Source organism: Hippocampus zosterae, chromosome 4 (assembly GCF_025434085.1).
Source record: "Hippocampus zosterae strain Florida chromosome 4, ASM2543408v3, whole genome shotgun sequence".
Classification (NCBI taxonomy): Eukaryota; Metazoa; Chordata; class Actinopteri; order Syngnathiformes; family Syngnathidae; genus Hippocampus; species Hippocampus zosterae.
Window position 1 is genome coordinate 1,529,003 of NC_067454.1, and position 24,872 is coordinate 1,553,874.

The 24,872-nt window shown below is 44.8% G+C and overlaps 6 protein-coding genes, 1 long non-coding RNA gene and 2 other non-coding genes across 10 annotated transcripts; 4 read left to right on the forward strand and 5 right to left on the reverse strand.

Moving 5' to 3' along the window:
- The first annotated feature begins 1,122 nt into the window (after positions 1 to 1,122).
- On the forward strand, positions 1,123 to 2,861 carry LOC127599067 (oocyte zinc finger protein XlCOF6.1-like). Its single transcript, XM_052062731.1, has 3 exons — positions 1,123 to 1,141; positions 1,434 to 1,632; positions 1,750 to 2,861. Exons 2-3 carry the CDS (start codon positions 1,440 to 1,442, stop codon positions 2,733 to 2,735), a joined length of 1,179 nt encoding a protein of 392 aa, XP_051918691.1. The 5' UTR covers positions 1,123 to 1,141; positions 1,434 to 1,439; the 3' UTR covers positions 2,736 to 2,861.
- An 807-nt stretch (positions 2,862 to 3,668) lies between these two features.
- LOC127599859 (zinc finger protein 605-like) lies at positions 3,669 to 8,447 on the reverse strand. Its single transcript, XM_052064073.1, has 4 exons — positions 8,023 to 8,447; positions 6,027 to 7,174; positions 4,939 to 5,215; positions 3,669 to 4,710 (listed from the first exon to the last, which is right to left on the reverse strand). Exons 1-4 carry the CDS (start codon positions 8,153 to 8,155, stop codon positions 3,797 to 3,799), a joined length of 2,472 nt encoding a protein of 823 aa, XP_051920033.1. The 5' UTR covers positions 8,156 to 8,447; the 3' UTR covers positions 3,669 to 3,796.
- A 1,057-nt stretch (positions 8,448 to 9,504) lies between these two features.
- Positions 9,505 to 11,624, reverse strand: LOC127599074 (zinc finger protein 771-like). Its single transcript, XM_052062742.1, has 2 exons — positions 11,196 to 11,624; positions 9,505 to 10,647 (listed from the first exon to the last, which is right to left on the reverse strand). Exons 1-2 carry the CDS (start codon positions 11,317 to 11,319, stop codon positions 9,644 to 9,646), a joined length of 1,128 nt encoding a protein of 375 aa, XP_051918702.1. The 5' UTR covers positions 11,320 to 11,624; the 3' UTR covers positions 9,505 to 9,643.
- A 255-nt stretch (positions 11,625 to 11,879) lies between these two features.
- On the forward strand, positions 11,880 to 11,952 carry trnat-ugu (transfer RNA threonine (anticodon UGU)). Its single transcript has one exon. It is a non-coding gene; the product is annotated as a tRNA-Thr (tRNA).
- Positions 11,953 to 12,788: 836 nt separating this feature from the next.
- On the reverse strand, positions 12,789 to 15,577 carry LOC127599100 (oocyte zinc finger protein XlCOF6.1-like). Its single transcript, XM_052062784.1, has 2 exons — positions 15,130 to 15,577; positions 12,789 to 14,690 (listed from the first exon to the last, which is right to left on the reverse strand). The coding sequence occupies exon 2, from the start codon at positions 14,677 to 14,679 to the stop codon at positions 13,735 to 13,737; it is 945 nt and encodes a 314-aa protein (XP_051918744.1). The 5' UTR covers positions 14,680 to 14,690; positions 15,130 to 15,577; the 3' UTR covers positions 12,789 to 13,734.
- A 513-nt stretch (positions 15,578 to 16,090) lies between these two features.
- Positions 16,091 to 18,428, reverse strand: LOC127599090 (gastrula zinc finger protein XlCGF8.2DB-like). The gene is made up of 2 exons (XM_052062762.1): positions 18,117 to 18,428; positions 16,091 to 17,304 (listed from the first exon to the last, which is right to left on the reverse strand). The coding sequence occupies exon 2, from the start codon at positions 17,273 to 17,275 to the stop codon at positions 16,247 to 16,249; it is 1,029 nt and encodes a 342-aa protein (XP_051918722.1). The 5' UTR covers positions 17,276 to 17,304; positions 18,117 to 18,428; the 3' UTR covers positions 16,091 to 16,246.
- Positions 18,429 to 19,214: 786 nt separating this feature from the next.
- LOC127599129 (uncharacterized) lies at positions 19,215 to 19,751 on the forward strand. Its single transcript, XR_007962010.1, has 2 exons — positions 19,215 to 19,247; positions 19,618 to 19,751. It is a non-coding gene; the product is annotated as an uncharacterized LOC127599129 (long non-coding RNA).
- Positions 19,682 to 24,513, reverse strand: LOC127599064 (gastrula zinc finger protein XlCGF8.2DB-like). Of its 2 annotated transcripts, none has more exons than XM_052062725.1 (2): positions 23,877 to 24,513; positions 19,682 to 21,026 (listed from the first exon to the last, which is right to left on the reverse strand). In XM_052062725.1, the coding sequence occupies exon 2, from the start codon at positions 21,013 to 21,015 to the stop codon at positions 20,002 to 20,004; it is 1,014 nt and encodes a 337-aa protein (XP_051918685.1). In that variant the 5' UTR covers positions 21,016 to 21,026; positions 23,877 to 24,513; the 3' UTR covers positions 19,682 to 20,001. The 2 variants fall into 2 exon arrangements, with proteins under 2 accessions (XP_051918685.1, XP_051918684.1); XM_052062724.1 differs by lacking the exon at positions 23,877 to 24,513 and adding an exon at positions 22,164 to 22,609.
- A 56-nt stretch (positions 24,514 to 24,569) lies between these two features.
- LOC127600111 (small nucleolar RNA SNORA31) lies at positions 24,570 to 24,708 on the forward strand. The gene has a single exon (XR_007962277.1). It is a non-coding gene; the product is annotated as a small nucleolar RNA SNORA31 (small nucleolar RNA).
- Positions 24,709 to 24,872: the final 164 nt, after the last annotated feature.

The window sequence follows — 24,872 nt, forward strand, 5'->3', positions numbered from 1 at the left end:
CAAGCACAGATGAAATGACTTTCCTCTCTCAACCACAGTGCAAACATGCAGCGCATTGAAACACATTGAAAGAGCTAAAAAAAAAAATAAGGGCAGCAGAGCGAACCGCATAAAAATGATTCCTCGATACCTAAATGTGAAAGCACAGTGAAGTTTGTGTACGTCAAGTTTTGAAAATGATGCTGCTGTCTCGGTATCAGCTCCGCTGTTTTTGATACAAAACAATGCTATTTTTCTTTATTAAAACACACAATAAAAATGGTGGGAAAAAATGAGTTGCGCCTCAGTTCATTTCCATAAGAATACATCTTGTTTTATTGTCAGTCTAGATGTGTTGCTCCATCGTTTGTCTTCAAATATGCAATGCTCAAAGGGCTTTAACGTGTTCATGAAAACTTTTGAGACTAGTTTTGTTAGCCAATCTACTGCATTTGGCATTGTGTAGTAGGCGGGGGACACCCTGAATCGGTTGCCAGCCAATCGCAGGGCACACAGAAACGACCATTCGCACTCACACTCACACCTAGTGTGTTCAATCAGCCTGCCACGCATGTTTTTGGAATGTGGGAGGAAACCGGAGCACCCGGAGAAAACCCACACAGGCCCGGGGAGAACATGCAAACTCCACACAGGGAGGCCGGAGCTGGAATCGAACAGGGTGAAGTTGCAGTGTGAAGCCGATGTGCTAACCACTGGACTACCGGGCCGCCCCATTTCATACATGTCTCTATGAAACTAAATAATTTAGCATCATAATAGTATTTGTAGCAAGTTTTCATTAATACGCCGGTGAAGGAAACTTTTCAACATACACTCGCCATGGGTTGAAGTTGTTTGACAGGATTCGACGAAACTTCATGTGGATGTCGAAATCGTATTTGTGGCGTCAAAGAGTCAAAGGTTATCCATAGTCATTTCAGTCCGAATGCGAACTTAGTGTCTTTCAAACTTTGAAGTCAAATACCATTTCCTCCTCTCTTTCCTTTTGAATTCGTGCTGTCGAAAACGGTATCCGACACACCTTTACAGAAGCATTCATTTTTAGTCGCACCTACCTTTGACGTCATCAATGGCGTCGAATCGCGTATGGTATGAGGTTTGTCCAAGTACAGATGCCGTACAAACGCCGATTTGCTTCCGGGTACGGTTTGCCTTCCGAAAGGCGCCTCACAAGTAAACATTCTTTGAGAATCGGGACTGAATGAACCTAAACCTCGACACAGAATGCCCCGTTGTTAGTTTAGCGGAGGAAACATTTTTAATTAAATCCTCATATCCGATTCCTCGATCTCTTCTTGTTGAATTTTTACGTTTCTCCGGTTAGCTCAGATTAGTTTAGCTCGGTACCTGCGATCAAAGCGACGCGTTTGTTCGAAACACATCTGTAGCGGAGTTCCCCCCCCCCTGTGAGTGTAAATTGTCGTGATTATCAGGTGAAAATGTGTAAAGTCGAAATGCTGAGAGCGATGCTGAAGGCCCGACTGAGTGCGGCCGTCGAAGAAATATTTGGAGTCGTTGCAAGAACGATTGCAGAGTACGAGGAGGAACTTAGTCGGACCAAGGAGGAGAACGAGCGACAGCGTCAACTACTCGACGCAGTTTTCAGGCCTCAAGAGGAACCCCACAAAACAGGTGCGCCCTCGTCAGCGTATTGAACTCATTCGACGTACTACACCCTCGGGGGAGTACTGTCAATGTACTGTTTTGGCTATCATAATATTTGTGTGTGTGTGTGTGTTTACCCTGCAGATAACAGTGAAGAAAGTCTTCCCCTTGAGCAGCAGGAACAGAAGCCTCCCCAAGATCAAGGGGAAGAGGAGGAGGCGGATCCCTTCCTCATTAAAGAGGAAACGGAGCGTGAGCCTCATCAATTGCTGGAGTTGCCCTTTTCTCGCGTCATTGTAAAGAGCGAATATGATGAAGACAAAAGTCAGAGTGTGGAGAGCAGAGGGGCGGAGCCTCGAAGCAGCAGCTCAAGAAGTCAACAAGTGACAACAGAAGGTGACGCAGGCCGCAGTGGAGCATCGCAAGCAGACGGCCGCCAGGCTCCACAATCCCCCTCTCGTTCTCCTGACTCTGATGCTGAACAGTCTAAAAGTGATATGACGTGTCACCCTGGCAACGCGCACTGGAAATGTTCTCAATGCGACAAAACGTTTGGAACCAAGTACACGTTGCGAGTACACATGATGATCCACTCTGGAGACAAACCGTTCATGTGCTCCGTTTGCGGCAAACGATTCTCTCAGAAGGCACACTTAACGACGCACACCAGAATACACACGGGCGACAAGCCTTATTCCTGCTCTGTCTGCAACAAAAGTTTCATCGATTACTCCGCGATGATTAAACACACGAGGGTACACACCGGAGAGAAACCTTTTGCGTGCTCAGTCTGCAACTTGAGTTTCAGCGATCGCTCCAATTTGGGCAAACACATGAGAAGGCACACCGGAGAGAAACCTTTCGCCTGCTCGCTTTGTGGTAAAAGATTCTCCATAAGGGGACATTTGACAACGCACACAAGAACGCACACGGGAGAGAAACCTTTCACGTGTGCCATCTGCAATTTAAATTTCAGCGATCGCTCGGGATTGGTTCAGCACAGGAGAACGCACACGGGGGAGAAACGCTTCACCTGCTCAATTTGTGGTAAACAATTTTCTCAAAGGGGTGCGTTCACAAAACACATCCAAATACACTCTGGTGAGAAACCATTAAGTTGCACTGTGTGACGGCTGAACAAACACCGGCGTGCTGCGAGACGATTTGATTGCATTGACAAACCTTTGATTTTGCGTTGTCAATTGTAAACGCGTATATGTGAGTCGAAATAAAAAAAAATCAAGTCTTTAACCTGTGATAGTGTTCCGCGTTATTGCCCTGCTGCCGTTTTGGTTCGCAACAAAGTTTCATCTTCTTTCAACAGTAGCTCTGTCACGTCTGTACGTGAAGGAAATAGGGATGGGCTAGCGTCCGCTAATAGTAATAAAGCTGCGAGACTGATGACCCCCTAAGTTGTTCAGAATTGCCTCCATCTTTTCACCACACTTTCCTGCTCCTCCATCTACCGAATATTGGAAAAAAAACAACAACATTGTGACGTTTATTTTTTTCTCCCTCATTTGATGATGTGCGGGTCAGATGAACGCCATCAGATGCATGCCACATTTATATCCACGTACGAAAGAGGACCGGATTGAAAAATAAAAATTATTGTACTGTTCTCATTGCATGAAAAAACATCTGACACAAACGAACACAGCCCCTATTGTCTTATTGGATATGCGTGTACGGTTATTCCGACCTTGTAAATACGCTTCACCCATTAAAGGCGATCGAAGTCATGAGCATTTGTGCTTTGAATGATTCTTCTGAATCGATAAGCCACCGGCAGTCACAAGGATGCTGACGTCATGGGATGATTTTGGCAAGCCCCGCCCCCTCCAAAAAAAAAACAGTTATTCCAAAAACATTTACAGCAAAGATTGTTCAAGGTCATAGTATCACCGTCATTTTATATCCATCCATTGGCAGGAGCGCTTATTTGTGTACATTGTAAGGTCGTAGCTTGAGCAAATGCTACTCGTGGAAGACGACGATGATGGCAGACTAAACAAGCGAACCCCCCAAAAATGTTGCATGATCCACAAAAAAAATGGCTCAAATTGTGTATATTTTTCAGAACATATCAAACCCGCCAGTGAAAGTCATCATGGAATGCACCGCGAAGCCAGCGGGCCAGTCCTTTCAGAGTTCAAGTTCACGTGGAAGAAGTCAAAAGTTTCCAAAGCCTTTAAGTTCCCGCGGCTTCATTGAGCGCAACGCACTTGTGTGTCTTCACTTGGTACTTGCGAGGGAATGTCTTCTTGCACGCGGCGCAACTGAACACTTTGCCTCCAATGTGTTTTTTTCTGTGTCGGGCAAAGGCTGAATTAGACCGGAAGCTTTTGTTACAGACTAAGCAAGAATAGGGTTTTTCGTCACTGTGCGTCCTTCGATGTCGGGCAAACGACGAATGTGAACTGAAGCGTTTGTTGCAGACTAAGCAGGAATACGGTTTCTCGCCAGTGTGGGTTCTTGAGTGAGCCTTCAAAGTTTCGTTTTGCGTGTAGCGTTTACCGCACACTGAGCACCTGAAAGGCTTTTCCCCGGTGTGTATCCGGGCGTGTTTAGTTAATGCCGAGTGGCCAGTAAAACTTTTGTTGCAGATTGAGCAGCCGTACGGTTTTTCTCCAGTGTGCGTCCGTGTGTGCACGGTCAAATTTCCCTTGTGGGTGAAACTTTTGCCACAAACCGAACACTTGAATGGTTTCTCTCCCGTGTGCGTTCTTATGTGTTTGATCAGATCGCTGCTATAGTCAAATGTTTTCCCACAATGGGAACATTTCCAGCGTTTACCGGCAGTGCGACCTGCCGTATCACTCTTAGAATGTTTGTCACCATCGGCGTCGAAAGAGTGCAACGTGATGTCATCCGAATCTGAGAGTGGAGCTGAGAGGCTGGCAGCTCGGGACGCTCCGCAGCGGTCTACGTCATCTTCTTCTTCAGCCTCGGCATCAAGCCTCAAAGGAAAAGGAGCCAATGGCAATTGGGTGACGTCGGCCTTCTCCTCTTCCTCTTTGATGCGGGGAGGCTCAGGCTGCCGTGGTTCCACCGTGGAGATCCCTTCTTGCTGATTCGGGGAAAGACATTCTTGACTGGAACTCTCTGCGGGACATGAGAAAAAAAAATCCAATAAACCGTGAATACACAACAGCATTTGCTTCGAGATGCGTCAAAACGCGCAAACTTGACGCCGCAGGGCACCATGCTGCCCGATACTGAAGGCGCATAAAATAAAAATAGCGAAGCAATAGTTAGTCCTCATAATTGCACGAAGAAAAGGCAAGAATGAGCGAGAGAAGGTTCGAAAGACCCGAGGAGGGATGCGCAAACCTTCTTTGTATAGCACAACGTGCGGCTTGAGAACAGCGTCCAGCAGCTGACGCTGACGCGCATTCTCCTCTTTTGACCGACAGAGTTCCTCCTGGTACTCGGCGATGGTTCTTGCAACAACTCCGAATACTTCGTCGACGGCCGCACTCAGTCGCTGATTCAGCAACGCCCTCAGGAGTTCCACTTGACACATTTTCACACCTAAGGTCCGCCGAGCGACGTCTGCGATGGCGGACAGTGACCCAAACCAACTTAAAGGAGCGTCATCAAAAGTCAACTATGACGAGGTTGGCCGGGTACAAAAAAAAAAAAAAAAAAACAATGTGGATTGTGTCGTATGATCGAAATCCGTGCAGAGTAAAGAAACGCGCGGCTATTGAAGCAAATGAAAACGAATTAGGTGGCGCCTGTGCTAGCGGCTTTTACGTGCACTTTAACTTCCAGTGCACCCCGTCACAACCTTCTTGTGCTTTACTGTACTGCCCCCCTCAGGTGTGAAGGCGTTCATGTCACAAGGCGAGTGAAAAGCTAACCGTACTCTTTTATAATGACACAAAATCTGTGAACGTATACATTTCCACACCTCTGAACATCCTTCAGATAACATAAGACGCCATATCACAATTGAGAGCGAAGTTGGTCTGGGAAGTTTTCGCATGCATGTACTCGCCTAAAAAAAACTCCAGCTCGGACCGTTTATTATTTTCATGCCCAGTTGTATTTCAGACACCCTGAACCCATTTGCAGGGCACACATAGACGAGCAAAGCATTTCACATGCAAACCGCACACAGGGAGGCCGCAGTCGGAATCGAACCCTGCACCTCCGCACGGTGAAGCCGACGTGCCATCCAATCGACCACCGTTGCGCCTCTCAACTGTACCTTAAAACTTAACTTGAAAGCCTTAAAGGTAGGCATCCAACATACTGTCACTACAGGATAGAAAGAAATGTAACATGATAAAACCAGTTGGTTTCTAGACAATCACTTTTATTATGTAAAAAAACTGAACGCGGTCCCAAAACAAACTTGTAAACAAAAACACTCACAGTCCATATGAACAGGAAATCTCGAGTGTTTCTTTTTAAATGATATTGAGGGCCATCACTGGTTGACCAAAACAGCCATGCTTATCAAGCTGATATTTGTGTAAGAATTTCTCATCACACACATTGCAACTGTACACTTTCTCGCCAGTGTGTGTCCTCATGTGCCGCACCAATTTTGAACGTTCACTAAAACTGTAGACGCAGACAGAGCAGGTAAAGGGTTTCTCCCCAGTGTGTGTTCTGGTGTGCGTGTTCAACTGTGCCTTCTGGGTGAATGTTTTGTCGCAAACTGAGCAGGCGAAGGGTTTCTCCCCAGTGTGTGTTCTCATGTGTTTGGTTAAATTATTCTTCTGCGTTAATTTAAGACCGCACACTAAGCAGGAAAAAGGTTTCTCACCAGTGTGTGTTCTCATGTGTCTTCTTAAAGGTCCCTTTGAAGAGAATTTATTCCCACAAACCGAGCAGACAAAAGGTTTATCCCCGGTGTGTGTTCTTGTGTGACTTATTAAACTTTTCTTGATTGAGAAGCATTTACCACAAACTGAGCAGGCAAAAGGTTTCTCCCCAGTGTGCGTTCTCATGTGAATGATTAAATTCGATTTTTGAGTTAGTGTAAGACCGCACACTGAGCAGGCAAAAGGTTTCTCTCCAGTGTGTGTTTTTGTGTGTGTCCCCAAATATCCTTTCTGGGTGAATCTTTTACCACAAATTGAACAGGCAAAAGGCTTCTCCCCGGTGTGTGTTCTTGCGTGTCTTATCAAACTTCCTTTCACAGAGAAACGTTTGTCACAAAACAAGCAGGAAAAAGGTTTCTCTCCAGCGTGTGTTTTCTTGTGCACTTTCAAAGCATACTTAGTACCCAAGGTTTTGTCACACTGAGAGCACTGCAAGCGTCTGTTGTCAGTGTGGCATGTAATATGACTTTGGGAATGTTTTTCAAGGTTATCATGGTGGTCGTCGTCATCACGAGTGTCTGGTGTTGTGTCTGATAGTGGAGCAAAGAGGCTGTCTCCACAACAGTCATCATCATCGTCCTCTTCTTCATCGCCTTCAATCTTGACAATGACACAAGACAAAGGCAACTCATCTTCAGCCTCCTCCACTTTCATGCACACGTGCTCAGGCTTCTCTTCCTTTTTGATGTGGTGGCACTTCTGCCCAGCATGAAGATCTTCTTCGGTGGTATCTGCATGATACAAGGAGACAAACACAAATGGTTTGGGGAAAAGTCAAACTTGGTTCAGTCAACTCAACTTCAACTATAGTTGTCTATGCAAGTTTTGGGCATATTTCAAGATCAAGATATCATTTATTTGTCCCACACTGGGGAAATTTACAGTCTACAGCAGCAAGATTGTGGGAAGAAAGAAGAAAAAAATGATCATAAAAATTGATAAAATTATTTCAATTTATTTCCAATGGTCGATTCTGGTCATTTTATCGCAAAATGTTGTTGTAAAAATTTTCTACTGAGGCCAATTATGAACTGTCCAATAAGAAAGCGAAACTATGATATTACAATTGTCACAAGAATAACAATAACATTGTTACCGCCCTAGAATGGGTGTGCGTTGATTTTATACAATTTATGTTAAAACCATTATTCTCCGAGGTACTGTAATGGAAAAATAACACAGATTAAAAAAATGGAAATTTTATGGGTTTTTTTTTTTCAATTTTTGAAAAGTAAAATGTGTTCGAATGGGAAGTTACTGTGATGGCACACAATTGAAAGGAGGTGGATTAAAGCCCAGGTGCTAAATCTATGGCCCACCACATTTGACAAACAATGTGAAGATGTAAATGTAATTAAAGATATGTATTGCCATCTACTGCGCATGTGTGAAATGTTACCTGAATGCTAAGCCTCTTCCCCACGAGGTTAATGGCGAAACTCGACGGTTGAATACATAATAGAAAACGGCGCGTGTGTGTGCCTCGTCATTTCAAGACACAACAGATATCATGCACATTCAAGAATGTCGTGAAGTAATGAAAGAAGCTGCTGAAGAGAGAGTAAAGAAGGCAACAAACCTGCGTTGTGTAATCCAATTTGAGGCTTCTTGAAAACGCCGTCCAAACGTTGACGTGAACTCTCGCTCTCCTCTTTTATTCCACAATGTTGCTCCTCGTACTCTTCTTTCACACTTTGTGCACACATTTTCATAAAATAATTTCAGTGAAACCTAATTTCTGCTTGTTGTGCGCTGTGTTGCAAACAAACGCGTCTTTTTGTTCACAGCTCGGAAGCTAAGCTAGGCTAAGCTAAGATAGCTGCGGAAGCCTCAAAGTGCACCGGGACGAGTTTTTCCGGAAACAAAGTCTTGCGTTATGAACGCTTGGGTCAGGCAAAGTACTGACGTATTGTTTCGAGTCTTGGATATGTTCTGTGATAATTCAGTCAGATATTATTCCGGCCGACCAAAGACAAGACCGGTGTCGGGTTGGGGCACGTGACGTCAGACATGACGTTGCTCAAGCCGCTCGATGCGCCGCACTCATTGGTTAGCTGACGTGGATGGGGTTTTGTCGATTGTGCGCGAAACTGTGAATAACATTGAATGGAATCTAATTCCCTGCAATAATAATAATAATGTTGAAGGACCTTTTGTCTTCTCAGAGTAGCGAGATGAACGTCACGTTTGTAAACTACAACATCGCAGCATTTCAAGGCAAGGCAGTTTTTGCGCATTTCATCCACAAGATAACTCGGTGTCCTTCATCCCTCCATTTTCTGATCTGCTTCTCCTCACAAGGGTCGCGGGGCGTGCCGCAGCCTATCCCAGCTGTCTTCGGGCAGTAGGCGGGGGGACACCCTGAAGCGGTTACCAGCCAATCGCAGTGTTTTTCATGTAACTAAAATTACAACAGGGCGGCCCGGTAGTCCAGTGGTTAGCACGTCGGCTTCACAGTGCAGAGGCACCGGGTTCGATTCCAGCTCCGGCCTCCCTGTGTGGAGTTTGCATGTTCTCCCCGGGCCTGCGTGGGTTTTCTCCGGGGGCTCCGGTTTCCTCCCACATTCCAAAAAACATGCATGGCAGGCTGATTGAACACTCGAAATTGTCCCTAGGTGTGAGTGTGAGTGCGAATGGTTGTTCGTTTCTGTGTGCCCTGCGATTGGCTGGCAACCGATTCAGGGTGTCCCCCGCCTACTGCCCGGAGACAGCTGGGATAGGCTCCAGCACCCCCCGCGACCCTAGTGAGGATCAAGCGGCTCGGAAGATGAATGAATGAATGAATGAATGAATGAATGAATGAATGAATGAAAACTAAGGAAAGAAGCACACACGCATAAAATCATTTAAGACATATAAACGTGAAGTAAAAGAAATAAATTGTAGTTGACTAAAATTACGAAACGATTCAAGCGGCCGCCTAGTCCTGTATTCATGCACCCACATAATAGAACAATGACAGTGAAGACATCGACACGTGGGAAAAAGGTTTCATACAAAAACATGAAACGGGTCAAGCTTGAACACTCGGACATGAACGAAGCTAAGAAGTGCGCACGTGGACACCTATTAGATTACCCAAGAGTCACTCATCAGCAGAAACACAATCAGCATGATGAGATTACGTTGAGGAACAAGCTGAGGACTGGACACTAAGCAGCCAAGAGGTTTCCTTCCCGTGTGCGCTTTTGTGTCGAGGCTTAATTGTGCCTTCCGAGGGAATCGTTTACCGCAAACTGAGCGGGGAAATTGTTTCTCTCCACTGCGTGTTCTTGCGTGTGCGTGTTTAAATACGCCTTACGAGCAAATCTTTTTCCACAAACCGAACAGGCAAAAGGTTTCTCCCCAGTGTGCGTTCTTGTGTGGCTTATTAAACTTGTCTTTAAAGCAAAGCTTTTCCCGCACACTGAGCAGACAAAAGGTTTTTCTCCAGTGTGCGTTTTCATGTGACTCGTTAAATTCGACTTTTGAGTTAATTTAAGACCGCACACTAAGCAGGAAAATGGTTTCTCCCCAGTGTGCGTTCTTGTATGCCGTTTTAAGTTTTCGTTTTCAGAGAACCTTTGACCACACACTGGGCAGGCAAAAGTTTTCTCACCACTGTGTGTTCTCGAGTGTCTGTTCAAATGTCCTTTGGTAGAGAATCGTTTCCCACAAGATGAGCAGGCAAAAGGTTTCTCTCCAGTGTGAGTTCTTGTGTGCCTTTTTAGGACTCCCTTGACAGAGAATCTTTTGCCACAAATTGAGCAGGCAAACGGTCTCTCTCCAGTGTGTGTCATAATGTGCACTCTCAACGTGTACTTGGTCCCAAACGTCTTTTCACACTGAGGACATGTCAGGCGTTTCTTGTCAGCGTGACGCGTCGCGTCACTTGTCGAGTGTTCACCATCGTCATCGTCAATGTCAGAAGAGCGCGGCGTTGTGTTGTCACTATCGGAAAGTGGAGCTAAGAGGTTGTCTGCTTGCGATCGTCCACAGGGGTCTCGATCACCCTCTTCTTCATCACCTTCAATCTTCACAATGGCACAAGGGAGCGGCGACGTGGTGAGATGGTCCTGCTCCTCTTCTTTAAACTGGGTGGGCTCCAGCTCCTCTTCATTTTTAACGCGTCGGGGCTCTGGCTCCACTTTGATGTTGGGGCGATTTTCCTCCTCCTCTTCCTGTTTAATATGAGGTGACTCTGGAAGGTTTTCTTCACTGACGTCTGCATGACACAAGAAGAGAACAACAATCACGGTTTGGGAAAGATAAGCGTTGCCGAGTCAAGTCTCATGTTGTGTATTATTTAAGGATGTTATTGCCAATGCGTATCACAACCGTGGATAGTCATGACGGTGGGGAAGGACATTGCTCCGTTCAAAGCTTGAGCAGGTCAGTGATTGGAAGTACGTCGTCAACAACCTTCAGGATGCCAAATACAAATTCATCAATTTTGTCATGCGCTTTCTTCTCAACATCTCAGGTGGGTACGATGGACTTTATTTCAACGTTGTGTGCTTGTATCGTGTTATTAGGCATGGATATTCGATTGCTCAGAGGATGCAGGTGGCCCCGTTTTTGTTGTATTGTATTGATGGTTTCCAGAATTGAGACGAACGGCGGTGTCACTGCAGCGCGCAGACTGTCGGAAACTAACAAAATTATTAGTTAGTTTCCGACATAAACATAAAGTTGCCCATTTTACAAGGAGCAATACTGTTGTACAATGAAACGTGTTACCACCAGACAATTGCGATGAATAAGCGATCAAACCTGCTCCGTGTAACAGAATTCGAGGCTCCTTGAAAACAGCATCCGGCGGTCGACGCCGTCTCTCGTTCACCTCATCGGTTCTCCAGAGGCCCTCCACATCCTCCACTTTTGTGTTTGTACACATTTTCTCACGAAAATAACTCTTCCCACTGGCTTAGCTGCGCGTCGCCTACAAAGCCGTCGTCTCTTTGTGAGCAGCTAGCAAGCTAAGCGAGCTCGTGAGAACTTCAACGTGCGCCGAGTCGAGTTTATGCGGAGATAAAGATTAAATTAACTTGTATTTGAATCCCGCTAAACAGTGATGGTCGTGCTGGCTCAAATTTTCAGTACGTGGAATCGGTGCTAATTCGGGAATGGATAAGAAGTGATGAAAGTGTGATTTTGTAAAACATACACGGAAGTAGACTTGCTATGTAATACGGCAACTCCACTCGGACAAACCTCTGCCAGCTTGAATACGATTATAAAGCCGAAAGAATAAATTGATAACGACACGTCAGGTTAAAAAAGAATCAAGTACTCCGTAATATAAGAAAACTGGACATTAACGAAATTTGTGTGTGTTTTCCGACTTCAAGTCAAGCAATGGATTGGATTTTTTTGTAACCATTTTCCGAGTCGCCATTTCGACTGTGCTTTTGGTAGCTCGTTAAAAAAAACTGCTAACTGCAAACCAGTGTACGAGGCCTCATAGCTCAGTGGTTAGAGCACTGGTCTTGTAAACCAGGGGTCGTGAGTTCAATTCTCACTGGGGCCTCATCCCATTTTACTAAGTTCATATCAGGTGCGTCAAGCTCGTCTGTGTACTTGTCCGCTCCGTTGACAGTGTAGAACGTCATTGTGTGCTATTTTTATTCTACTGCAAGCCAAATACTTTTTTCTTTTCTAATTGATATAAAAATGATTTAGTAGATATAAACACATAACGGGGTAGGACTAGATACGTTTTTTACTTCTTCCTACTCCCTTGAACATAACTGTGTTGAATGAAGACCGATTTCTTTCTTTTGACTTTTTTATCTACCTTATTTTCTGTCAAATCATTACCATATATGTTTTATGTTCAATAAACAAACTCAAAATAATGGACTTGGCTTTTCCTGTAAAAATCTGTTGAGAACCCCGACCTTTCCACGCTGTGCCTTCTTCAAGCAAGTCAAGCAATGCACTCTGTTGCTCGGATCGGCGAAGCTCATCATCTGTGTGACAAGTGTTCTTCGTAACACCTTTTTTTGAAATAGCAGTGCGCTGTTGTATCCTACCCAGTGCATGGCAGGCTGATTGAACACTCTAAATTGTCCCGAGGTGCGAGTGTGAGCGCGAACGGTTGTTCATATCTGTGTGTCCTGCGATTGGCTGGTGACCAATTCAAAGTGTGCCCCGCCCACTGTCCGAAGAGAGCTGGGATAGGCTCCACCATAAGGAGAAGCGTCTGAGATAATGCACGGATACAATTCTTTCTGCGGAGACAGATACCAAACGATCAACGCTCCGGTACTGGTTCACAGCCCAGAGTTGTGGACCCCTGTTATTCCATAATGTAAAGGTCAAAAGGTTACGTTACCTTTCACTTGCAGGCGTGAAAAGAGTATGTTCCAGCAATCAATTTGGTTTTTATTGCTGTCCAACCCATTTGAATCCACAAACCTCCTTCATACGTTACAAGACATCAGCTGAGACAACGAATGACGTAATCCTGAACTACGAGAATTCATTTACATGTTCTTGTGAATTTCATTTTAGATGGCAGTGCACAATTGTCTTGTCCTCGTGTGCAGTACATGTGATAACATTAAGTGTATCCATTACGTGACAAAAGATGGAAGAGCGTTCAGACACTGACTCTGGTACAATTCAAAAGTACATTTCGCATACTGCGTCATTGCTGTGCCGAAAATCAATCAATGATGGTCTAGTGATCTATTAATCTGGTATTGATTGCTGTAGACAACTGTAGACAACATTTTAAAAAGTAACTCATGATACATACACTGTATGTTCCTCTCTGTATTCCAATATCGCAGTGTAAAATTCATTCATTCATTCATCTTCCGTACCGCTTGATCCTCACTAGGGTCGCGGGGGGTGCTGGAGCCCATCCCAGCCGTCTCCGGGCAGTAGGCGGGGGACACCCTGAATCGGTTGCCAGCCAATCGCAGGGCACACAGAGACAAACAACCATCCACGCTCACACTCACACCTAGGGACAATTTTAGAGTGTTCAATCAGCCTGCCATGCATATTTTTGGAATGTGGGAGGAAACCGGAGCACCCGGAGAAAACCCACGCAGGCCCGGGGAGAACATGCAAACTCCACACAGGGAGGCCGGAGCTGGAATCGAACCCGGTACCTCTGCACTGTGAAGCCCACGTGCTAACCACTGGACTACCGGGCCGCCTGCAGTGTAAAATATATAAAATAAATATTTTTAAAAAATCAGGATTGTGTCCGATGGGAATGGGGTGACTGCAGTGAAATTGCTCAGAAAGGATCTGATCAGATGTCAATCAAACATGTTCTGGATTTTGACTCAACACATCACATCGCTCCGGTGTGTGTTCTTACGTGTGTTATCAAACTTCCTTTCACAGAGAAACGCTTGTCGCAAAACGGGCATGTAAAGGGTTTTTCCCCGGTGTGTGTCCTCATGTGATTTTTTAAGTGCGTCTTTTGAGAGAATCTTGTGCCGCAATCTGCGCATGCAAAAGGCTTCTCGCCAGTGTGCGTTCTCATGTGTTGAACCAACGTGGAGCGAACCGTAAAACTGCTTTTACAGACAGCGCACGTAAAAGGCTTTTCCCCAGTGTGTGTTCTGGTGTGCGTTCTTAGATTTTCCCTGCGCGGGAAACTTTTACCGCAAATTGAGCAGGTAAAAGGTTTCTCGCCGGTGTGCGTTCGCTGGTGAACGACCCACGCCGAGCGGTCACAGAATATTTTGTGGCAGATGGAGCAGGAAAATGGCTTTTCGCCTGTGTGTGTTCTTGTGTGCGTTGTCAAATGGGCCTTCTCGTAGAATGCTTGACCGCAGAATGAGCAGACGAATGGTTTTTCCCCCGTGTGATATCTCATGTGTCTTTTCAGATTCTTTTTGTGGCCAAACGTTTTGTCACACTGAGAACATTTCAAGGGCTGGTTCGCATCCCCTTTAGCGTGTTCATCGTCAGTGTCAGGATAGTGTGATGTTGCCTCGTCGCTATCTAATAGTTGGGTGAGGCAGCCGTCTTCTGGGGATCCTCCGCAGTGACGGCCATCGTCTTCTGCTGTTACGTTTCGATTCGAGCTGCTACTCGGAGGTCCTGTGCCACTATTGTGCTCACCCTGACCTTTGTCCTCATCATCTTCACTCTTCACGATGACACGAATCACCGGGAAGTGCAGCCCTTGAAGCTGCTCTCCCGCCTCGCTGATGCAGTGCTGCTCCTCTTCCTCTTTGATGCAGGGGGGCTCTGTGATGCAGATCCCGATGCTGCCGCCATCAGCCATTGTCTGTGTGGCTGGAAAGAATGCCAAACGTCAATGTGAACAGTGAAGGTTATATTTTGGTTTGAAACGTGTCAAAATAGAAACAAAGCAATGTGTCATTTGACGGGGCAAACGAACTAACCATTTGATCATCGTGATGCCTTTGACAGATAGTTATTACACAGGAATTAACTTCATTCACCTCTTGGTGGCCTTATGAGCTGTGCGTGCGTGTAAGTGTGTGTGTGTTAGTTAGTTTTCCAAATGATAATGTTGCACATATTCATCAGATCGCATGAATAGTTGACTTTCACATAGAGTTGATAACAATGTACAAAATAAAAACATTCAAGTTGAGCGAGTGAGGGCTAGGAAGAAGCTAGGAGGCTGAACAACACCATACGTGACGCTTAGAAAAGCGTTTTCAAAATAGAACGCTCCTAAGCAAGTAAAAGTGAAATGCGAACAAACCTGATGAAACGCAACTTGAGGCTTCTCGAAAACAGCGTCCGTCCGGGAGTTGACGTTGTCCGTCGCTTGTTGGAGAAAGTTCAGCCTCGTCCTCGGTTATCGCCAGCAGTCGCAGTTAGGCTCTCAGAACTTTACGCATTTTAACACCCGCTATCGTCGTTTCATGCAATCACGTCACTTTACACTCACGCTTGATATGCGATTAGCGTTTTGTTGCTAACTTCTGCGTGGCTTCGTTAGCGACTAGCAAGCTAAGATAAAACTGGAGACATTTCGGAGGGATACCATTTTAAATGGACTCAAAGAATTCATTAGCTACGTTTACTCAGTGATACAAAAGAATGAAGTAGTTAAATGAAAACGAGCCCTGTCCTGACCGCAATAACGCTGACATAACTCAGGGTGCTGTTAGATGAAAGTTGAATGTTCAACGCATTGGCTACGGCAACTCTAATTGGACAAACTACATTACATGCGTTCTTTTCTTTCCCATTTGCGCCCGGGTGACAACACGTCCGCCACCCAAAGGTTCCACAAGAATCTTTATGAAGGTAATCGGGAAAAAAATTGCATTTGGGCATATATTTGACCCCAAACACAAGTTCCTGACATCACTATTTAGGTCAGCGCTGGACAATAACTTTTTTACCACCCAGAAGTCGCTGGCATTTAACGATATGAAGTACTAAAGACTTCACTGCCTTGTGATGCCTTATTATTTTGAAAGTGCAACAATGGCTACACGCGTTTCATATTTTGGGACGACTGTGGGTCTGATCTTAATCGCTGTCTTGACACCATTTTTCAATCCAACAAAATGACAAATGAAAAAAAAAATCAGGCAAATCCAATGAATTTCCCTCAGAATAATGTAGAAAGACAAGAAAACAATGCAACACCAGTTCATACATAACAGCATATTTTAGAAATGCGTGTGTAAATCAAAAACACACATATCAGGTCACTTTCTCTTGCATAATTTAATTTAGAGTAGATGTACACGCTATCTCCTGTGTTCTATAAGTCACAATGGAAACATGGGAAGTAGTGAGCCCTTACAATGTAGCTGGTCACTTAAAAAAAATGTCGTGATCGCACAAACTTGATCCAGACATTGTTACTTACTGTGCGTTCTCATGTGATTATTTAATGAAGAATGATAACTAAAGCTTGTATGGCAAATTGAGCAGGTGAAAGGTTTTTCTCCAGTGTGTGATCTTGAGTGTGTGATCAGATTTGTCCTCTGGGTGAATCTTTTGTCACATTCCGAGCAAGCAAAAGGTTTCTCTCCAGTGTGTGTTCTCATGTGCTGAACCAATCCAGACTGAACTCGGAAATTTGCGTTGCATACCGTGCAGGAAAACGGCTTCTCTCCGGTATGTGTTCTTGAATGTGTCCTCAAATTTCCCTTTCGGGAGAATCTTTGGCCACACACTGAACAGGCAAAAGGTTTCTCACCTGTGTGTGTTTGTGTGTGTGTTATCATGGATTCCTTTCGGGAGAATCTTCGATTGCAGATTGGACAAGAATAAGGTTTCTCCCCAGTGTGCGTTCTCATGTGTTTGACCAACAGCGCCCGCACTCGAAAACTTGTGTTACAGATTGAGCAGGGAAAGGGTTTTTCGCCGGTGTGCGTCCTTGTGTGTGCTATCAAAGTTGTCATTTCAGATAAGCCTTTACCGCAGAACGAGCACACAAAAGGTTTCTCTCCCGTGTGAATCCTCATGTGTCTTTTCAGATTTCTCTTGTTGACAAATGTTTTGTCACATTCACAACATGTCAAGCGTGTGTTGTCAGTGTGACATGTCTCGTCAGCTTTAGGGTGTTCATCGTCAGTGTCGAGAGAAGGTGATATCGTGTCATCATTATCTGACAGTGGAGCCACGAGGCTGTCCGCTTGGGATGGCCTCCTCTCAAGCTGGCTGCAATGAAACTGTGAGGCGTGCGGCTCGTCTTCATCGTCTTCACTCTTCACAATGACACGAATGACCGGGAAGTCCATTGCTGGAAGCTGCTCTCCACGCGAACTAATGCTGTGGTCGTCCTCCTCTTCTTTAACGTAGGAGGGCTCCGACTGCTCAGGCTCAAGTGGAAGCTCTCTTACGCTGGAACTTTGTGCACATCTGATCCCACCAGTGTCCTCCATTGTTGGTGTTTTGATGGTAAGACGGTGAACTGGAATGACCAGAAAAACAACAGATCATCCGCATGAAGATGATCTCATCTCTTACTCATCTCACAACACGAAAATGAACTAGTTACAATCGCAAAAGACCAGTGCGTGAGACTTGAACAGAATCAAAATGAATTGTGTGTATGTGGGTGTGTGGGCGTGTGTGTTCTTGTACTCACAACATTGTGAGGACCGGCATGAGTTTTTAACCAACAGAGTGAGGACATTTTGACGAAGTGAGGACATTTTGGCCGGTTCTCACTTTGACACCCTCTAAATCAACTCCAAAGTGTCCAAAACGGGTACCCTGTGCTTTTCCCCAAAGGTGTGTGTGAACGAATGGTAGTCGCACTTGTGGTTGAAGCCAAACTGCGGCAGGGTTTTACTTTCTAGATCCGGATTTGAGACCTGTGAGAAACAATCGAGGTGTACTGTTTTAGTCTAATTTGAAGGCGTTTTGGACCAGGCTTTTAAGATGCGATATCACACGAAAACGTTCCCACAACAGGACTTTTTTTGCTGACGTAAAAAAAAATCGTACGAACCGTTTGTCCGATTTTCAAAATTCTTCCTGAGTTGAACTCATACTGAAGAGGCCATTCCAACCACAGTCAGCATTTTGACATTTTGCCTTTTTGGGGAAATCGTTTCACGTCGCTAATTGTGTGGTGTGCCGTGTTGTCATTTTCAGTCAACCTCACACTTACGTCACAAGGAGACGATTTCTTCTTTGGAAACTCGTCATGTCTATACTGGTTTTATGGATCGTTAACGACAACGAAGAAACGTATACAATGTAGAGAAGTGGACAAACCTGCTCCTGCAATGCAACTTAAGGCTTCTTGATACGAGTGTCCAGTGGTTGACGTTTTTCGCTCGCTTTTTGTTCGAGAAAGTTCGACGTCGGTGCCTGGACGTGTTTTGCTAACTTCCGCGTCTCTTTGTTCCCAAGTCAGCTAGTAATGTAATCTAGTTTGAAGAACTTCGGACTGCACCGAGGCGATTTTGTCAAACCGAGAAAAACAAATTAGTTTTAAACATTTATATGAAATTAATACGTGTTCAGGAGAGAGCAAAAAAAACAGCCGCGTATTGTACGTAAGGAAGCGATTCAACAACAGCACTTACGAATGGACGTAATGGCTGAGCCGCGACTATCTACGGCAAGTAAACTTAGACAAAATAATTGTCCCACCACTCGAAGATCTTCGAGCAGGTGATGAATGAGGGAAGACAGCGAGTGAAGATATAACTTTTTTAAACCAACAATAAAAGTTCCTTTATTTTGAAAACATTTACCAACTTATAGGGCTCTATAGCTCTTATCCATGGAAACATTTACACCATCTGTGCATTGTCCGTTTACTTATCTTAACCTAAATATGTTTATGCTTGCCATTGAGCGACCCTTTCACCTAAAATCGTGGTGCCATATCTTGTATGGCACCACGATACACCACATGTATGGCCTGGATGTTTGTATGGTGTGCAAAACAAATACAGTATACGACTCCCTTCAGAGATTTAAATTGTGATGCATGTTTTTTTTAATTAGCTACCGGACTCAGCTTCAACGTACATCAAGACGAGTGTATCGCGACGTGAAGAACGAATAACATCGACGCGGTTGTACGGAAGCCAACCGAATTCATTTCACAAGTTCGCGAAGGCAGCGAAGCTGATTTATCGGACACGCCATTTTATTTGTTGTTGCAATCTGACGTAGTACGGAAAGCCTACTTGGACAAAAACTACAGAATATAGCTCGAGGTTCCGACCACGCTTGAAACCGTTAATTTTAAAGTGACTGAATTAGAATGATGACTTTGAAACCCTACTTTAAAATATTAAAGTCGCATTTAGCTTCAATATGTATTTAAATAGATTAGACATTTTTTTATGTTTGTTTCATAATAAATAATTTTACACTCAAATATAAGACCCGGTAACCCAGTGGTTAGCACGTCGGCTTCACAGTGCAGAGGTACCGGGTTCGATTCCAGCTCCGGCCTCCCTGTGTGGAGTTTGCATGTTCTCCCCGGGCCTGCGTGGGTTTTCTCCGGGTGCTCCGGTTTCCTCCCACATTCCAAAAACATGCGTGGCAGGCTGATTGAACACTCTAAAATTGTCCCTAGTTGTGAGTGTGAGTGTGAATGGTTGTTCATTTCTGTGTGCCCTGCGATTGGCTGGCAACCGATTCAGGGTGTCCCCCGCCTACTGCCCGGAGACAGCTGGGATAGGCTCCAGCACCCCCCGCGACCCTAGTGAGGATCAAGCGGCTCGGAAGATGAATGAATGAATGAATATAAGACAAGTGAGTCTCTCACCAAAGTCGCAGATCAAGCACACGAAGAGACAAATGGGCTGGAAGATCAATCCGCATTTATCTGGTTTTGTTTTAATGTTTTTGATCCAGTTGTAACATGAACATGCAGATAAACTGAACAGGGGGAAAAAAGGAACAAATATTCTCACATTGACAGCCTCTGGTTGATGCTGTTGGGAGTTTTGAAAACATCTCTACTTTTCGGCGCAGGCCTTTGGTCTATTTATTTTGACCCGCTCCCACTTTTATGAATATAGACAATGATGAAAATTTTCAGGGAATGCATCAATTATTCAGGATTGTTCTCCTACTTGCAGCTTTAACAAGAGCATAAATTGAGGGACTGCCATGTCATCCGTTTCCTTACGATCCTTCACTGACTGCCGGTGTTCTCACCCGCACACTTGTGTCTGTCGCACTGAAACTTGTGAGTAAATCTTCTCGCGCACACACTGCAGCCAAAAACTTTCTCCCCGGTGTGCGTCTTCATGTGTGATGCCAGCGCCGAACTAACCCGGAATTTTTTGCCGCAGATTGAGCAAGTGTACGGTCTCTCGCCCGTGTGCGTTCTTGTGTGGATGATCAAGCTTCCTTTTTGAGTGAATCTTTTTCCACAAACTGAGCAGGCGAAAGGTTTTTCCCCGGTGTGCGTTCGCATGTGGATCATCATGACCGAGTGCACCCTAAAACTCGTGTTGCAGACCGAGCAGGTGAAAGGCTTTTCCCCGGTGTGTGTCCTCGTGTGCGATATCAAGTGGCCCTTGTGAGCAAATCTTTTGTCACAAAAAGGGCAGGTGAACGGTTTCTCCCCAGTGTGTGTTCTCATGTGCGTGGCTAGTGCGGAATTGTCGCGGAAACTTTTGGTGCAGAGGGAGCACGTATACGGTCTTTCTCCCGTGTGCGTTCTTGTGTGAGCCACCAAACTTGCCCTCTGAGAGAATCTTTTGTCACAAAGTGAGCAGGCAAAGGGTTTTTCTCCCGTGTGACATCTTCGGTGTCTTTTCAGCGTGGAGTTGTCACAAAAAGTTTTATTGCAATCTGTGCATTTCAGGTGTCCACTGTTGGTCTGACACCGGGCATCACCTTTCAACTCCTCGCCATCAGCACAGTGCGACGATGTGTCGTCGCTGTCTGACCGCGGAGATAAGCTACCGCCTTTCTTTTCGCTACCAATGTGCTTACACTGCAAAGAGTGCGGCTTGTCTTCGTCTTCGCTCTTCATGTGGACGATGGTCAATGGGAACTTTGCGATGGCGGCCTCCTCCTCTTCCTCTTTAATGCAAGTGGGCTCTCTGTCCTCCGGCTCTTCCCGGGAACACAGCGCCTGCTGGTCAGGAAGAACATCATCTTCACTTTTTGTAGCTCTCCCTTCTCCAACGTCCTCCATTGTTTGTGTACCTGCAAAAAAATAAGAAAAATATAGATATAAAAACCTCAATTTCAAATATTAATCGTGTTGGTCAAATATACATGCGAAATAAACATCAACCACTTCTAATGGGTGACAGAGGACACAGCAGCTATGCTGACTTCATGCCTCGTACGCGGGGTGTTCTCCTAGAGTTTTGTTTGCCAAAGAGCTTTGCTACGTATGGCTTGCTCGCTATATTGCTTTCGCCGTGCCGAGAACGCTCACTTGCTCCTCCATTTTCACCTCTCCTCACCACTGCTTACTTAGCCCGCCCAACTCCAATGGGAGCCAATCAGTTTATGTTAATCAAGCCCAAACATAATGACAGCCAATCAATGTCTGCTTCAGGCTGTAACTGACAGTTGTTTCCCCACCCTCAACAACTTGAACATGGGAAACATAAAAAAGGGACATTAGAAAAAGGCAACCTACCTACAGAAACAATCAAGTTAGATTAAAATTTAGATTAACGCGATTAAAAAAACAATGTGCTAAAGGTGACTAATTAATTAATCGCAATTAATGCAATAATTTGACACAATTATATCTATATTCAACACGCATATTGCATGCATTTCCAATATTGTCAACATTGGCCAGCTGTCATTTCATTTTTTGGGGACTGCAAAGGTCAAAGACCCCCTCATCATATACAAATACAGTAGTCTAATCCACAAAGGCACAAGTCTGATCGAGTGGAATCGATTAGACTTAAAGACCTGCCTCCCTATGGTGGGTCGCTTTCACATTTATCAGTGGCCGTTTTCGGTGCTGGGAACAAATGTGAATTCAGACTGCATTTCATCCATTCATTTTCTATACCAGGGGTGTCCTGGAGGGCCGCTGCCCTGCCTGTTTTCCAGCTCTCCCAGGAGCAACACATCTAATTCACATCATCAGGATTGTTCTAATGCTGCTCCAGAGCTGACAAATGAGGGTTCGTGTTCACATTCGCACTCATGCACAATTTCGAGTCGAGTCGTGCGTCTCGAATTGCATCTCATAAGGAAAATTAAGCATTTGACTTTTGACAATTCACTTATTGATACGCGTTTAATTGTCTTGGAACGTCATAGTTGATTTTTAATATTTCGAAAGCTACAGATCAAGTAAGAGAAACAAACTTGGTGTGTTTGATCCAAACTGAGGCTTGAAAACGGCGTCCAGTAGTTGACGTTGTCGCTCGTTCTCCGCTTTAGTACGGCAAAGATCCTGCTCGTACTCCGCTATCGTTCTTTGGAACACCTCAAATACTTCGTCAACGGCCGCGCTCAGTCGCTTATTCAGCAACGCTCTCAGCATTTGCACTTTGCACATTTTCACTCGACAATCCCAATACTCCAGCTCGGCTTTCGCGATGCGTCTCTTTGTTCGCCCCTTGGAAGCGAAGCTAACTTGAGGGGCACTCAAGTGAGTTTATCTAGGTAGTAGATAACAATCATAATAAACTAGTTTTTACAGTGTTAAGCGAAAACAAATGCACATTCGTGATAGAAAAGAAACTACGCTGCAACCAACGTGCTAACTGGGACAACCACTTCGTCCAGCTTGATTTTGTTCATGCTCGTCGTTTTTTCTTCTTCTTTGTCTCTTTTAGCGGCTTCTTCTTCTACTGCCCAAGGGTGCATGGGCGCCACCCATTGATTTGCAATCGTTACTGCATTGCCTAATAAGCAAGGCGGCTGTTCATCGACATGAAAAAAAAGAAAACGAAGCAAAATGCAATTTAAAACAAATAGGCGAAAAGAGTTTCGATTTTAAAATTATTTTTCTAGTGTTCTAGATTTTAAAATTATTTTTCAAACACTTTCCACTTGCAGTGATGGAGCAAACGAAGAAAGCTAGTTACGCTCCGGAGTGGACTGAGGCGAGTTAACCACATCATTTACTAAGTATGCTTCCTCGCTTCCAAATAGACAAAAGTAAGAAGAAACAACCAACGCAAATACGTATTTAGCGGTTATGTTGTGACGATCTTGTGAGAGGTTTCCGCAAGTCTTCGTGAATCATTGCGCATGCGTACTCGACAACTTAACCGCAGGCCGCTGGAGTCAAAACACATTCGAACGATGCACCATCTAAAGTAGATAAAGATGCCAACAAAATAACTATTTAAGTAACCATTAAAATCCACGCAGCCGTTCATAACATATACATCTTCTCGCTGTACAGAATATACGCAAATCCAGTGGATGTTGTTTGGGGACTATCCCCCCGCCCCTGGTCTGGTTAAAATGGTATAACCCAAGAGGCAAGGTGCGACTTGCCATCGTTACTGTCAGTTGCTATTCATGCAACTGATCAGTAACTGATCAATCAGTCGCCATTATGACTTGTGTCATTAATAAACCAAACAGATGTTTGAGCTGCCTTCATTGAAACGCAACGCCTACGTCATGTGACTGCCGAAAGGCGGAAGTTAACGCGGGATCTCAGAGAACTTTAGTGTGGTTGTAAATTATCCTGGAATGATGACAGAGTACGAGAGGAGGGACTTTCTCCAACCAAAGAGAACGAGTGGCAACGTCAAAAAAGGAAAGTTGAATATTTTGACTGAGAAACCAGCTTTTGATGTCAGGGAGGAGATAAACTCGATTGCTTTGTTAGGGAGAGTTTTCGCTGCATGTGAATGTACGTGTGCATTTTTTTCTAAATCAAATTATTTGCCAGAGATTTATTTTTAATGGTACTGTATGATGAGTTGGAAATGATATGGAAGGTTTTGACTCATGCTCTATTGAGATGTAATGTCAATTGAGAGAGAAAAAATGTGAGATTCTCTTTCAGGAATGGCTATTTAAAAAAAAACTTCACAATTTGACTGAGCAAAGCTTGACCTCGACTTGTGTTCCGGCGCAGACGTCAGTGAGGGAGATCGTCAGGAGTGGTGCCCCATAAAGGATGAGGAGGCGGCCGATATCACAAAGTTTCCATTGACTGTCGTCGTTGTGAAGAATGAAGACGATGCCGACAAAGGTCGGGGTGAGGAGAAAACAGGCACGGAGCCTCAGGCGTGCAACTTAAGTCACGTGACATCGGAAGGTACCAAAGATTGCTGTGGATGGTCCCAAACAGAAATCTTGGCTCCACGATCAGACGGTGACGACACAACACCCCACTCCCCTGAGACCGATGATGGTGATGTCACGTGTCACGTGGGCAAAACACACTGGAAATGCTCTGTGTGGCAAAACGTTTGGAAACAAATAGATTTTGAAAGGGCACATGATGATCCACAACGGAGAGAAACCGTTCAGTTGCACGTTCTGCGGTAAAAGATTTTCGATAAAAGGACACATGACAACGCACACAGGAATACACACTGGAGAAAAACCTTACGCCTGCTCAGTCTGCAGCAAAAGTTTTTCTCATCAATCGGCATTTGTTCGACACAGAAGAACGCACACGAGTGAGAAACCTTTTACTTGCTCAACATGCGGTAAAAGTTTCACTCTTGGGGTGAGCTTGAAAACGCACAATTGCCATCAGGTCAGTGCTGATTGCCTTCTCACTCGGTGGCATGCTTCACGATGCATCCACTGATAGACCTGAAGCAAGCGGCATTGCCTTCTGGGTTTGCAAAGAGATGCGACACTAAACTTTCCTCTTGCTTTCTGACTGAGACTACTCTTAACTTGGCAACCCAGTTTGACTTGGGGAAGAACATCTTTTGGCCTCTCTTTTTCGATGGTCTCTTGCATTATTTGTGATCTCCGGAGTGTCATTTGTGTATTTTGCCCACCTTGTGCCAATTGCCGTCAACATCAATGTGGAATTCATGTATTTCAGTTGGGGCAGAATCACAAATTGGACATCGGCAGGTTTGGTCTGAA

Bases quoted from the DNA above. Each gene is read 5' to 3' on its own strand.
- LOC127599100 (XM_052062784.1), bottom strand. From the start codon at position 14,679: ATGGCTGATGGCGGCAGCATCGGGATCTGCATCACAGAGCCCCCCTGC.
- LOC127599859 (XM_052064073.1), bottom strand. From the start codon at position 8,155: ATGAAAATGTGTGCACAAAGTGTGAAAGAAGAGTACGAGGAGCAACAT. The intron at 7,175-8,022 runs GTTTGTTGCCTT...TGTATCATGCAG, and splicing joins AATTGGATTACACAACGCAG to ATACCACCGAAGAAGATCTT. The intron at 4,711-4,938 runs GTTTGCGCATCC...CATGTCCCGCAG, and splicing joins CGTTGTGCTATACAAAGAAG to AGAGTTCCAGTCAAGAATGT.
- LOC127599090 (XM_052062762.1), bottom strand. From the start codon at position 17,275: ATGGAGGACACTGGTGGGATCAGATGTGCACAAAGTTCCAGCGTAAGA.
- LOC127599064 (XM_052062724.1), bottom strand. From the start codon at position 22,356: ATGTGCAAAGTGCAAATGCTGAGAGCGTTGCTGAATAAGCGACTGAGC. The intron at 21,027-22,163 runs GTTTGTTTCTCT...ATTTTTTTGCAG, and splicing joins GTTTGGATCAAACACACCAA to GTACACAAACAATGGAGGAC.
- LOC127599067 (XM_052062731.1), top strand. From the start codon at position 1,440: ATGTGTAAAGTCGAAATGCTGAGAGCGATGCTGAAGGCCCGACTGAGT. The intron at 1,633-1,749 runs GTGCGCCCTCGT...TTTACCCTGCAG, and splicing joins AGAGGAACCCCACAAAACAG to ATAACAGTGAAGAAAGTCTT.
- LOC127599074 (XM_052062742.1), bottom strand. From the start codon at position 11,319: ATGTGTACAAACACAAAAGTGGAGGATGTGGAGGGCCTCTGGAGAACC. The intron at 10,648-11,195 runs GTTTGATCGCTT...TGTGTCATGCAG, and splicing joins AATTCTGTTACACGGAGCAG to ACGTCAGTGAAGAAAACCTT.